The sequence below is a fragment of the Hippichthys cyanospilos genome, chromosome 21 (assembly GCF_059441005.1).
Source record: "Hippichthys cyanospilos isolate Australia breed blue-spotted pipefish chromosome 21, RoL_Hcya_1.0, whole genome shotgun sequence".
NCBI classification, from domain to species: Eukaryota; Metazoa; Chordata; class Actinopteri; order Syngnathiformes; family Syngnathidae; genus Hippichthys; species Hippichthys cyanospilos.
In genome coordinates, this window is record NC_142389.1 from 8,228,872 (window position 1) to 8,243,772 (window position 14,901).

General features: G+C 39.3%; 1 protein-coding gene across 2 annotated transcripts; it reads left to right on the top strand.

Annotated features, from left to right (window-relative positions):
- Window positions 1–261: 261 nt before the first annotated feature.
- Window positions 262–14,072, top strand: casd1 (CAS1 domain sialic acid O acetyltransferase 1). Of its 2 annotated transcripts, XM_088404562.1 has the most exons (18): window positions 262–742; window positions 4,011–4,107; window positions 4,224–4,341; window positions 4,938–4,982; window positions 5,077–5,139; window positions 5,220–5,264; window positions 5,331–5,454; window positions 6,437–6,651; window positions 6,828–7,247; window positions 7,709–7,798; window positions 7,869–7,988; window positions 8,095–8,251; window positions 8,575–8,654; window positions 9,534–9,635; window positions 9,720–9,860; window positions 10,680–10,757; window positions 10,836–10,928; window positions 12,476–14,072. In XM_088404562.1, exons 1-18 carry the CDS (start codon window positions 529–531, stop codon window positions 12,728–12,730), a joined length of 2,457 nt encoding a protein of 818 aa, XP_088260688.1. In that variant the 5' UTR covers window positions 262–528; the 3' UTR covers window positions 12,731–14,072. The 2 variants fall into 2 exon arrangements, with proteins under 2 accessions (XP_088260688.1, XP_088260689.1); XM_088404563.1 differs by lacking the exons at window positions 262–742; window positions 4,011–4,107 and having other exon boundaries at window positions 4,303–4,341; window positions 5,347–5,454.
- The last annotated feature ends 829 nt before the right edge of the window (window positions 14,073–14,901 follow it).

The window sequence follows — 14,901 nt, forward strand, 5'->3', positions numbered from 1 at the left end:
CCGCAATTTCAAAATCTTTAAAATGTTTTCTCTCTCTGTTTTTTATTTTATTTTTTATGCGAATCTGTTTTGTGGTGTTAAATTTGAGGTTGCGGATCTTTTTCAAGTTTTGGGCGGATCCTCGGCTGAGTCACCGTCGGAAGCCCTTTCATTGGTCATCTTGGAATATACTGTAAATCTTTTCATTGGTCATTTTGGAACGGGGTGTGACATTTTCTGTCATCGCGGAAAAGTAGAAAGCACCGGACCCAGCAACTATCAAAACCCCAGATTACAGCTGCTTTAGTTATTCAAAATTTTAAAACCTTCACTGCAAAATTTTGAAAATGCTGACAACATTTATAGTTTCATGAGAACGTTTTCATTTTATACATACACATAACCAACACGATTTAATGATTTGTAATTATTGTTCTTATCTGTATTTTTTTAAATGTAATTACAAATCATTTTTTAAATCTTTTTTTTTTTTTAACATTCAAATCCCCTTTGTGTTTAATTGGCAGTAAAACACACATCCAGCAAAATATGGAAGTGGGAGGAGATGACGAGCAAGAGCTGGAGATACGCTCCCTTGGAGAGTTCACAACTGCTTGTTGTCATGGAGGAGCGAAGATGGCGGTCCTGGGCCTGGCCAAGCGTGAAATAAACCAACATTTCACCATTAGGAACGCCAAGTTGATATCGCTCGTGCTTGTTGTTTTACTCATCGTATTCCACACGGCTTTGCGCTATTTTGGAGGTAAGAGAGTTGCCCACCCGTAGCTTCCGAATGGCAACACTTGACACATGCTAATGCTAACGCTAGCTTGGTTTTAACCTGCGCTTTTCCAAACCGTTACGCTTACTCTACTTCGGAGGGGTTGAAAAAAATGCCGAGCAGTTGGTAACGCTATTAAGCGACGGTAGTAACGGTTCTGGCTAGGCTCGCCTCGCTAGTCGACGCCGCCTTCAAGTTAGCGGTGTTTACGTTCACTTTGCACCGTGCAACCAAGCGCTTGGTAACACTACAGGGCACATGGGCTAACATAAATGGCAAAAGCTCAATCATAACTCTTATTACATACACTTTGTGTGAAGTCTTTATCAGCAGTGGACAATGCTCGTCATACCTCTGACGATATTTATTAAGAAAAACTACGGGTCCCAATGGGAACGTTTGAGTCTCAATAATTGTGCAATAAAACGGTCAAAGTAAGTCGAAGCTTCAAACTGCATTTACATGACATGAGCAAAAATTACAGTAAAATTGATTAAAATAATAGAATGAAGTTACATGTAGCATCAGTCACTCTCTTCTAAATGTCGCAACCACTGATAAAAACGTAGTACATTTTGGTAGAAAAGTCCGCTTTTCACTTTGAGTGTCCGTTTGTTTAGTTTCAACATGACTGTTTTGTTCTTCTTGTCGAGCTCCGAGTGTTCGTTTGTTTAGTTTCAACATTACTGTTTTGTTCCTCTTGTCGAGCTTCCGAAGCATTTGCTTTCGCTTCTATCTGACTCATTGTTACCTGATTGTGTATTATATGACTTGTCGTTGAGAAATTTGCTGAGTTGATGTTGTTTCGGGCCTAAGCATGTTTTCCACTAACAAGATCCTGTAGACCAGGGGTGCCCAAAGGGAGGGCAGTGGCGTATTGATATCCCAATAACCAGTGATGCATTTCCAGTGAGATCACAAACAATGTTAGTAATGTCACTTTTGCAGCATACGTAACACACACAGCTGCTGGAAGCGATGTTAAAAAATGAATAAGCAGCTGCAGCGTCCCATGATGGGTAACATGCATACAGAAAGAATTAGTTGGATTCCTCAGCACCATTTAGTTCCGCTTCAAATTCCAATTCTACATACGCATCCTCGTCAATGCTCCCTTCTGAACAACGTCTTCATGTTACCAGTGACATCTCGTCACTACTTTTAGTAATGCTAGTTAAGAAACTTCTTTCTCTCACTTTTAGTGCTAGTGGCACAATTGTCAACAAGTCCAGTCTGGCCTGTATATATAGTAATACATAGTAATACAGTAATACAAAGTATTTAAAGCAGTTCCAACTACTGTGTAATTAATTGATTACAATAGAAGAAATAAACCCAACCAAAAATTGATTTAAAGGTTAGATTTATAAAATCCTGTGGAAAATGTTCAGACAAAACCAATGAATACACATTTAAAATTAGATTTAAAGTCAATTTAAAATTCATAGCTTGTGCTTGTGCTTTCTTGAAAGGGTAGTCCATTTATTTTGATTTTTTTTTTCATTTTTTTTTTCATTATTTTTCATCTCCAAAATAATTCATTTGACCACTAAATTATTTTTCATGTCGTCTGAAAATAACTTCACTTGTGCTCAAGTCTCAGATAGGGACCAATCATGACTCATCTGTTGGTCATGTGACATTCACAAGATGAACCATGATTGATTGGTCTTTACATGTCTTTTTCAGCCGAGGGCAAGTGAAAAAATGTGTTTTAAAAAAATTAACTATGTGAGAATAATGTTATCAAATTAAGTCATCCAATCCAAAGATTTGGTTTACTACGAAAGGAGTGTTTAGAAATTATTAAAATTTTCCTGCTAAAAACAGCTTAATAATTAAGTCACAATGCAGTAACTAGTACCTTTTTCAAAAATGTCTTTCAAACCACCCATCCACCACTTTTGCAAGATCTCGATTTCACGATTTAGGATTTGGATCAAAGTCATTGATTTTCTATTCTCCCCTAATCTCTAATCCATTTTTATTCCAAGTCCTCAAACCAAAAACAAAAATACAGAAAACATAAATGTCCAGTTTGTAATATAATTTGATTAGCCAGACTACAAAAAAATGACAAAATACAAACATGCATTCCATGTACTTCCAATTCAAACAGAACATTTTTAAACTTGTTTTGTGAGTGGAACTTGAGGGTGTGTGCAACATAGTACTTGCTTGTATTGTCCCACACAAAAGGGAATGTCCCTGTCCGTGATGAGGTAAATGCACCTGATCCGGCTGAAAAGGAAAACTGACTTCCTCTTACTGCCATTTTTATTGCATTTATTCCCTTGTGTGAAGTAGTCCATAATTACATTCAAATAACAATAACTGAATAACAACTAAATTTGACCAGATAGTTTAAATGAAATTATACTGCATTCCTGAAATGTTCCCTTAACCCACCAAACTGTTGAGATCAGAATAAAATCCAATTTTTAACCAAATTCAAAAGTTTTTTTTTCAACTTGAGTGCAGAAATGTCGAATTGTGCACTAGTTGCATAAATTGAGCATTTTTTTTTACTATGATGTGTTCTATGAGCAATTACGCGAATTTGATGCCAGTATTATTTGGGGCTGGTTTACAAGTGGATCAACCAGTCTGCTTAATAAATTGGCTGGTGACTGACAATGTATTTTATGCATTGGAGTGTTGTTTACACAAGAGGAGCAGCTGTTGTATCTCAGCTAACAATAAATTGGCATGTCTTTTGAGGTTAGGGTTAAACTAAAACTGTCTTGTATAAATATAAAACCTCACTCATTATTTCGTAAATTTACTGTATGGTAGATCAATACATAAGCCGTCAACATTCTGCAAAAAAAAAAATGATGGAATTATTTAGTAAAGTCAAAGAAATAATGAAATAAATAGTTTGTAAATGGGATTATATAAACTAGTTCTGCAAATCTTGGTATTTTCTCAATCAGCTTCAGTTCACTCTGTGCATTTTTCGTAATGAGAGCGATTGACTTGGAAGGTTTTTCCATTTTTGACTTGTACTGCAGATAAAATTCATCAGCCGACAACAAGACATGTCTTAAGTGTCTTTCGAGACCAAAACAAGACAAACTGGTCATCTTTGTTCATTGTCACCGAGGCAAGATAGATCTTTTTCATTGGCAACAATGACCTCATTTATTTTGCTCTGTCCTATGTAAATGGTGACAGGTAGTTCTGAATGGGCTTAAGGAGTGAAGCGTTTACTCTGTTGTTTTGTGTTATGTGCTTTGCCCCCCCCAAGGCGGAGATTCATGTGAATGGCTGCTGTCCAGCGGACGTTTCTTGGGGGAGACTGTTTGGCAGCCTTATGGCTGCATGATGCACAAATATAAAAGCATGTGAGTCACACAAGTTGCGCTTTGTTATTTGTGCATGGAGAGCAACCAACCAAGTTTAAGATCTAAGTACGTCTGCACGCTACACATGGTTGACAATGTTTGGTCTTGTGTGACAGTGAAACCAAAACCTGCCTTACGAAAAAGCGAGTGGCCTTTGTGGGAGATTCCAGAATCCGCCAGCTTTTTTGCTCCTTTGTCAAAATTATCGAGCCCGGACGAAGAGAATATGGGAAGGTATGCTTGATACCCTGGACAAGATCTTCTTAACAAAACGTTTTAAATTCAGTTTGAAAACATTCACTATAACTTATGTTAAGGGGATAGCATAACCACATAATATATTTGAAAATGGTCTTTTTTAGATTAACTGTGTAGCACAGCAGTTCTGAAATGGGGATAGGGATAAGACACTTTAGGGGGGTCTGTGAGATTTTAACAGGGCTGTGAAAGAAATAGTACATTTTTCATTTCAAATGAAGAGCAAATCAATTGGGACATGAAGTTACCGATTGCTCCGTTGTATTACAGGGATTCCTTTGCAAAATATTGAATGCCTTTGTCATGATTGACATAAAATGGATGATATTTTTTACAGTATTTATTCACTTTATTTCAACAATCAATTTTCTTAACCGCTTGACTTGCTAGTCACTATCCCAGCTGTATTTGGCATTCAACTTCCCCATTATATTTCTAGTCCTGGATTCATTTTCTATAGCCGGATGGTGCAAACAAAGCTTTCTCGATTGTAAAATCCAAGTCCATGTATTGCATATCAGATTTCAACCCAAGTCACACAAAGTTCCTTGTGTTTCATGTCTGGATGGAAGCATGAAGATATGGTCTTTGAAGAAAAGAGCTCTTCTTTTTATGTGGTGAGTTTTTTTTTTTGTTAAGATTGTTTTTGTACCAGCTGCAGCGTCATCTGACAGGAAGTGACAAACCCCCCACTTTTCTGTGTGTGTGTAGGACTTCCTGTGGCACCCAGTAGCAAATAACTCGATGAAAGAGCGTTTGGTATCATGGGTACAAGTGAGTTTGTTGTACCCTTGTGGCAAATGAAGTCGGTTAGCAAAAGGATTTTGTAATGTACGCAATGTGGTGTGTTGCAGGGAGGCTCAGCAAAGCCCGATGTCGTCATCCTCGGTGCTGCAGCGGTACGTTTTTGAAAACCTGTCGTCACATGTCGGTCTTCATCCTCTGTGTGTCTCTATTCACCGCAGTGGTCCATAAAACTAGGTGGTGGCAGCAGTGAGACGTTACAGCAGTACAAAGTCAACATGACTTCCATTGCTGTTTACCTGGAGAAGCTGGCCCAACATGGAGAGGTCTACTGGGTTCTTCAAGGTCAGATTCTAATACATCACGACCGCTGGCTTGTTGCTTCGCCACAGTGAAGAATTTCGCATCGCCGTGTAACCGCCATAGAAAATGACAGCTTTCGCTAATTTAACACTCACTGAGCACTTAGTGGCCACAAAATCGAGTAAACTAGCGATATCTAAAAAGGTCCACTGTTTTGCATCAATATTTAATTCACAAAGGCAAATCTTAGTTTGTTTTGATCTTATGTGTTAATGTTTACACACAAAAAACAGTGAGGCCAATTTTAAAGGCGCTATTACCGGTATTGCTTTATGAATCGGTTCATTTCTATACTTCATTACAAATTCAGCCAATAACAGCAGACATATCCAGTTAAGTGATGGTTTCGTACTTAAGTACTCAACCTTTTTTTAATTATGTACTTCTCATTATTTAATTCAGCTAAGTATCCTCTAACCCGTGCAAAGAATTTATGGAAAGCAAAAAGGACAAATGATAGTGCTCTGCCGTCGTTGTCTGATTTATTAGACTCTTGAACTACATTTGTAGCGTCATCTCTAGTTGTATTTTATTTGGAATTTTTGCTTGTGAAGCTACCGTAGATTGTGTCGTATCATTGATTTTATTTCTTTCTCGTCCGCTAGAAAATTGTGTCACTAATGACAGTGCATGTCCTAATGAAACGTGTAGAATGTCGCGTGAAGAAGTCACGATAACAGAAGTTAACAAGAAGTTGTTTCATGTTCCAATTCAATTTGTCAAAGTGTAAAATGTAGAGTTTCTGTCATAGGATTACATTAGATTTGCTGGTACCTGCAGAAACCTTGTTAAAATTTCACAAAGCTGGCCTTTATGTTCCGCCATTTGACATGCAGGCATTTTGTGTTCTTATTCTGTCATGGGTGTTGTCTGCCTTATAGGCTGAAGCTCATCTGCAATCTTAGTGAGTGTAAATGCTGTAGAAATTAAACAGAGAGCTATACAGTGTATTTTTAACCTCCAGAACCAGTCAATGAGGAGCAGTTGCGCAAGGACCGAAAGGTAATCACCAATCAACAGTTGGATCTCTACAACAAAGCCGCGGTGGACGCGCTTGATGCCGCTAAGCGTAACAGCAGGTCATTGGTCAAGCTGTTGGCCGCCACGCGTAAAGCGGCGCTGGAGACCATCGACCGGAAAGCCGATGGTCTGCATGTACCAGAACACGTCACAGATATTGTGAGTCAATTCAGTTTGTTGAAAATGAGTTTGTTGGTTTGTTCTTACATGTATGTACGCAGTTGTCGGTTCCCTTTTATTAACAAAGCGTTCTCGAAAAGAGAGAGTTGTTTCAGAAGATCAGAAAGAAAGCTTTGCCCAAATCACCGAATTGAACAATCGCTATGTTGTTTTAGGGTGCCATGGTGTTGATGAACGCCGTGTGCAACAAGCTCCAGAGACCCATCGACGGCTCGTGCTGCCAAACGTTACCGTCGCCCAACCTCCTCCAGAAACTGGCCGTGAGCTTCTTTGTGTTCTCTGCCCTCATCCTCCTGGGCTTTTACATCCTTGGCAACAACCGCCACTATCGCCCCGTGCCACTGGATGTGGAGAGTCTGGACGAGAAGAAGCCGGCGAGCGCCGTGGCCCCGCCGGGTCTTAAGGCGCCGTTCCAGCTCGCGTGCAGAATGGGCATCATCATGACCTACTTTTACCTTTGCGATCGGGCCGACCTATTCATGAAGGAGCAGAAGTTCTACACACATTTGACCTTCTTCATCCCTCTCATCTACATATTTGTACTGGGTGCGTTCTACAGTGACAACAGCAAAGAGGTAAGACCTGCAGTGCAGATGTTCTTAATGTCAAATGCCTGTTTCTATTTATGGAACAACTGTGAAATAGAAATGAAAAGATGTTAATCAATGGCTGTGCGCAAAGTTTTAAAAATATATTATTAAAAAAATATATATGTCTAAATTCAATAAGAGAATGTATAAAATTTTGGGTAAATTTGTGTAAATTTCATATACAGTACACAGTATATATAATTTTATGTATGTACTTATGATTGTATATATGAATTATATGGAATGTGTTTTTATGTTCACTAAAATAATCTATCAAACAAAGGGAGGTAAAAAAGATGCTATTAAAGTATTGATTTTGATGGCGGTAGGTTTTACTGTCAGATGAGAAATCTCGCGGCGAGACCCGGTGACGAGATCTGGTCCCATCCCTGTTAAATATTATGAAATGAAGTCTTTCATACTAAGTTCATTTTCTCTCCACACAGACCAGATTACTGAATCGAGAGCAAACAGACGAGTGGAAGGGTTGGATGCAGCTGGTCATCCTTATCTATCACATATCTGGAGCCAGCGCTGTAAGTCCGCAACGTTGTTTCCAAAACGCCACAACATTTCAAGAGCTAAACAGATGACTCCGCCTTTCAGTTCATTCCTGTGTACATGCACGTTCGGGTGCTGGTGGCCGCTTACCTTTTCCAGACTGGCTATGGGCACTTCTCCTTTTTTTGGCTCAAAGGAGACTTTGGACTGTGTCGAGTGTGCCAGGTGAGGTTGCGCAGGGCGGAGGAAGTCAGAACTGTGATTTACGAATTAAAAAAACGAATCGCATGCCACCGTCATGGATTTTTACCAACCTTTCCACCCTCCGCAGGTGCTTTTTCGCCTGAACTTCCTGGTGTTGGTATTGTGTGTGGTGATGGACAGACCCTATCAGTTCTATTACTTTGTCCCACTGGTCACCTTTTGGTTCATCGTCATCTATGGCATTCTGGCCGTGTGGCCTCAAATCACACAGAAGAGGACCAACGGTAATCGTTTGGAGACTAGGGTTGAACCATATAGAATTCAGTTGAATTGTGTGTGTGTGTTTTAACCAGTGTTACTATTTACTTTTATTTGAGATCATTTTGGTCCTTTTTGCGTGTGGAATGCACTCTTTAAGCACTGAACCTATATCAGCAGCGTATCCAGTAAATAGATACAATTTTCAGAGGAATAAAGCCACCAACCGAATAAAATGAAGCAGAGTTCAATGACATGCTGTATTGAGATTTGAATTGGATTATTTGTTCAGATCTATGGGAGGCTTGTCGATGTGTGCCATTCTAAACTTACTTTGTGTCATGTGCAGCCAACAGCATGTGGCATCTTGGTGTCCTCATCAAGTTTCTGGTCCTTCTGATCTTCATCAGCCTCTTGGCTTACTCGCAGGTGAGCCACATGTTCACATTCATTACTGGTTTGGTATAGTTTGTATTTATTCCTATTCAAAATGCTCAGCATCGCCTTGGCATTGATTTTTAACATTCCCACAATCCCACATACCAAAAAATACATTTTTTTTCCATCAATATATATTTTTTTTTTTTGCATGTTGTTCACCCTTCAAGTACTTCAAATACTTCAACACATTTCAACCATTCATACTTTCCGCATTATTACTATTACTCTCTTGGTTGGTTAACACCAAATGATGCCAAAAATGGCTCATTTTGTACAATTCAACCTCTAAGATTGTTGTATTGTATTAAATAACCCGGAAAGTTAGGTCAGGTCAACCCCAATATTGGAGTCAGTCTTTTTTGACCAATAGTTGGATTATTTCTAAACCCAGCAGTTTTACAGTCCATATAGTTGAATATCATTGGATTTTATGATTCCAAAGCATTTCTCATCAGCTTCCATATTATTTCATTCAGCTTTCAACCTTCACATCTTGTCCAGAAATTTTGAATGTTTTTGTCCGGCATCACCGACAATATCATTAGTGTATTTTAAGTTGATTTTCTTAATGCTCACATATAATCTGTACACAGTACATGGAGTCCATTGGCAGGCTATTGGAATGTACAATCGCACAATTTTAAACCCTCAATCATTTTTAAAGGAACTGTTGGCACGTCAACATTTTTACCAAAGTTTAATAGTAAGGTTTTTTGAAAAGGTGACGTGAAATCAGACGAGATGGACAACAAAAAACATAATTCATCATTAACTACCGTAAATATTATTTATCCTGCACATGTAAAAATAGATAGAGGCATATTTCCAAATATATTCTTGCCAGTAATCGTGTCGTTACGTTCTCAGGATTTCTTCAGCAGCGTCTTCTCCTCCTGGCCCTTGTCCAAGCTCTTTGAAGTGAACGGAAGCGTCTACGAGTGGGGCTTCAGATGGAAGCTGGACAGATTTGTACATACGCATGACGACAAACACTTGCGAGCAGATTTCCGACCCGCAGGGCGTCCAATCACTTTTGAACGTTTTGCGTCGCAGGCGGTTTTCTACGGCATGCTGTTCGCCTTCGTCTACCTGGTGCTGCAGAAGTGGCAGGTGCTGTCCGAAGGCAAAGGAGAAGCGCTGTTCTCGGGCTGGCTCTCCAGCTGGCTCCTCTTCATCTCCATCATCGCCTTCACCGTAAGAGTGCGAGATTAGATGTCAAAATAAATGAATCAATACATAAATGAATAGAAAAAACAAAACTTTTTCTCCAACTTGCCTGGTCACAGCAACATCATGCCTTCAACACAGGCTGAACATGGCTGCACGTTTGAAATAAGAGCCTCACCAGCATATTTTCTAAGCGCACACTTGTATTGTTAGAATACAGCACCATCACAACAGTAATGCGCCCGCTTGTGTTTACTAGTGAAGTGGGCCCCCTGGTGGCGAGTAGAACACCATCCGTTGTTGTCTTCTGCTTTGACTAAGACTTAAAAAAAAATGAAATCTCAAAATTTCTAAGAGGTTCTAACCTGACATGTTTCAGCGTTTTTTTTTTTTCTTCAGAGTGTCAAAGAGTAAAATAGCAGTTCAAATTCAAAATGAATACTTCTTCTTTCTCCCTTTGTTTACCTGGATCATGCTTCCTCTGACTATTAAGAAATCTGCAGGCAAGCCACGCTGGACTATAAACCGCAGGGTTCAAAGTGTGAGAAAAAGTGATGCTTTATAGTCTTGAGAGATGCACTAGTAAATGGCAAATAATTAGCACAAAACAATTTGTGATGGCTTAACGACAACACTTTGCGTGGTCTTAAAAATGGACCACAGTGGTGACAAAAGAGGTTACATTTGACCTCCTTAAAGCCGCACACGCCTCATAGAAAAATGTTTTATTTACACAAAACGTCTCGTGTATAGAGAAGCTATCAGCAGTAAATCTTGACACCATGCTTGGAAACAAAAAAGATGAGTGTCACCTACGTCAGTGCATGTCTCCTGTCTTCATTCCAGACATATTCTGTGTGGGCCAGCAGCTGCAAAAACAAAACCGAGTGCAACGAGATGCATCCGTACATCTCGGTGGCGCAGGTATTTTCTCGTCTTCTTCGTTTCCTCATATCGTGTGAGCTTCGGTGGAAGTCATGAAACCTTTCCGCTCACGCACAGATCCTGGCCTTCGTTCTAATCCGGAACATTCCCGGCTTCGCTCGCTCCGTCTATAGTTCCTTTTTTGCTTGGTTTGGAAAGATCTCCTTGGAGGTAAGACGATGCAGATCATCTTCATTTTGTCATCTCAAGGTGTGGTGCAAATAACCTACGAAGAAATGTTAAGTTTACAAAATTAGCAGTGAGAAAAAACACAAAACTCGTCGACGGAAAAATCATCTAGAAATGTCATCATCTTTTAAAATGTACAATTACATTTATAGTAAGGCTTTGTAAAAAAAATGCCATCTGTCGTAAGGCTTTTTTTTTGCGGAAACAATAAAATTAAAAACGCCTAACTAAGCATGGGATCATAATTGGTTTTCGAAGTCACAGTTATTTAAAGTAGTCTGTCTGTCCAGACTGGGAAGGTTTTTTTTTTTTTTTCTTTTCCGCGTCACCTACCTTCACAGGTAGCTGCAAATGTAGCTCTCATTTTGTATCATACATAAGTCCTCCTCTGCTGCAGCAGTTCATTTTTCTTTTAACGCCTTATTGTATATGATCAACTTTCATGAAAAAAATGCCTAACTATACGTGGTGAAAAATGTGAAAAAAATAATGGCTTGCTCTATACATGGTCGTTTTTTGCCCCCCCCCCCCCCCCCCCCCCCCCCTCCCCCCCAAAAAAACGGCTTTCAGTTTTCCTGAAAAAAAAATAATTATTTATCTATTTTTTTGCTGAAAAAATGCCTTACTATGTCATTTTATGTGGTCATCAATGCCTGACTATACATGGTCGTTTATGGGAAAAAAAAGAGAAAAAACACCTTGCTTTTCATGGAAAAATTAGTATATGTGGTCATGTTTAAAAAAAAACTGACTATCCAACGTTGTCTATGGCAAATCTCTCACAAATACGTGGTGATTTAAAAAAAAAAAAAAACATTTTTTTTTTGTTTTTGTTTTTTTCTGTTAAAAAAAAGCCTGACTTAAATGATCTCTTTTCTTTCGTGAAACAAAGCTTTACTATATGTGGTCAAAACAGCTTTACTGTACTTGGTTGCTTTTGAAAATGTTGTAATGTTTTGAAAAAAAAAAAATAAAAAAATCCAAAAGGGAGGTTTGGGCTCTCCTGCTCAATGTGACCCCACGACCCCACACCAGAATACGGTGGTATAAAATGGATGAATGTGCGCACAAAGCCTTAACGTACATGGTAGTTTTTGCTCAGAAAAAAAAAAAAAAGCCCTTTTATAAGTGGTCATATTGCTGAGTCCAAGGGCATGCGTGATCATTTTTGGGGCGAACAAAGGCCTGATTATATACATGTGTTTTTTTCACAGAAAAAGCCTTGCATAGAAGGTCATTCCCACCCCCTCTAAAAGATTGGAGAAAAAAATGTCTTACTGTACATGGTCCAAAACAAAAAAAAGCCTTACTATGTATATACATGGTTAGATTTTCAGGAAAAAGCCTTACTTTTTTTCCTTGTTCGAAAATACATTTTTTTAGCACTTGCTATACATGGTAAAGTTGAATATAAAAATGTCTGTTGCGGACACATTGGTTTAAAAATATAGTTCTGTAGTTGTTGAGCCACATGATAGTAAAAATTGTATTTCAGCGTATTTGCAATAGTTGCTCTTTGTCTCCCCCAGCTGTTCATTTGCCAGTACCACATCTGGCTGGCCGCAGACACCAGGGGCATCCTGATCCTGATCCCGGGCAGCCCGTCGCTCAACATCCTGGTCAGCACCTTCATCTTCGTGTGCGTGGCCCACGAGATCTCCGTCATCACCAACGACCTGGCCCAGGTGCTCATCCCCAAGGACGCGGCGGCGCTCTCCAAGCGGCTGGTCGCCTCCGCGCTCGTCCTGGCCGCGCTGGGACTTTTCGGGAGCGCCGGCGCCTGACCTTAACGCAGACACCTTGGGACTGCTGTCATAGTCGCACACTGAAGAACAATGCGCTCCCTCAAACCCCGCCCCCCAAAAAATAGGATGTTTTTCTCCTCACATCGCAAAAGGGGGCGCTACATTTATAAGGAAAACTAACTTTTTTTTAAAAAAAAAAGGTCCTATCTTTCCAGAACTCCTCGTTCAGCACTGGAGTGCTTTCTCAAACTCTCCGTCCAAGTCCACCGACCTGGAAAAGAAAAAAAAACTGCTTTCTATTTTCACATTGGTGTTGTACAGTGTATGAATTGAAAGGACCAACTAGCTGTTCTGATCAAAACTCGGACCACTTTTTTTTTTAATGTAATCTTGTGCTAAAAGGTACTGTACTGTGGTCACCTGCTGTAGCTCTGAAATTTTACTTGTACAGTATTTAATTATTTAAAATTAAGCTCATATTTTATTCTTTTGTACTTTTTGCGCACCCACAAAAGTGAAGAAAGAAGTCAATCTTTTGATTATTTGGGGGTTTTTTTGGAGCTGTGGTAGAACATGCACTGGTTGCCTAGCACAACTAACATCCTGCTCCCAATTGTCAACTTGCAGTTTTTTTGACTGACGTCATACACTTAACTCATTCAATCCCAGACATATTTTCATCTTTTGTAAGAATATTTCATATTTTTTAAGGGTTTTGCTAAAGAAGAGTCTGAGCTTGGCTACTAAATCAATCAAATACTAAATTACTAAAGGGGAAAAAAATACTAATATAATCAATCACTAAAACTATTACCTAAAGTAGTACTTCATTACCTGATGTAATCATTATTTTAGCACTTTATTATCTTAAGTATAATATTTTTAATATCCTCCTTTAAACGCTAGAAGAAAAAAAAGACCCAACGTTGAATATCTGGACTCGTAAAATGCCCTTGGGATTGAATGAATTAAGTAGGCATCAACATGCACTGCCTGATCAAAAAGACATGTTCTTGGTTTTTTTTTTTTTTGTATTTGCTTGTTTTCTCTCTGGCAGGATTTTAGCACTTTTATTTAATGACACATCGCGTGCAGCTAATTCACTGCACTGAAGCATATTTCTATTTTAAGAAAATCCAATATTTTGTCACGATATGGACGTGTGATGTACGAGCTTTATCGCAAATGATTTTGTAAGTTGCATTTTGTATTTGTATTGAGACGTGATTCCAGTGTCATTCGCCACATTCATCTCCAATAACTGTTGAGGCTGTCAGTACCTCATCGTGGAGTCCTCAATATTTAAAACTACGTTGAGAGATTGGTCACGTGTTTTTATATGTGTGTATATATATCTACACAAATATATTGGCGATTTTCATCTGTCTCTTTATGTGTGTGTAAATTCATCATGCTCTTATCATTTGTAAATATTGTTCTGTTTGTGATATCGAACGTGCGTTTGAGGTAGTGTTGATACAAAGGCAATTCCTTTTCCGTCCGCTAGGAGGCAGTGTGATGCTGTCTTCGTTAAAGGCTGTTCACCATGCAGGCTGAAAAGGAACGTCAGGCTAACGTTTTTCAAAATTGAAAAATTTCGAAGAAAAAGCCGCTAACCTCGACCTAATTTGTCCCAGAACTAGTTTTGTTTTGCCTTGATGCAGACCTGCTGTCCGGGGCTCGATCCCAATACCCTCTCTTCAACTACACTTGTTTGTTGAGGGGCGTCCCAATTCTGTCGCCTCGCTCCTTTTGGGCACTCAGCTGACGTGTATTACAATTCATTGCGGGTTTCCCGCGCCAAGTACAGTATTTTACTTGTTTGTATGTGCATTCGCCAAATTTAGAGATTATGCGCATGCGCAGCAGGGCACGCGAATTGTGCATTGCAAACCAGCACCTGGAGTCATAGTCCGGGAAGATTTGTTAAATTTCAAAGCAAATAAATCTTTGAAAAAATGCCACAACTCCCAATGATGCCATACAAGATGACGCAAAGTGACGCAAATCTGCGACGTGACACGCATCATTCCTGTTCCGTTTACTTGTAATCTGAGCCCTAGAACTTTTATGCAGTTCTACCAAAGCCTTAGTGTATAGTGTGGGTATTGGGATTGTCTATTTTCTTGAAACAACTCAATATTTTTGAAGGATTTTTGCATGGTTGTTTTTAAAATCTCAAGTACCAGAAGGGGTACTCGTGCCCCTAT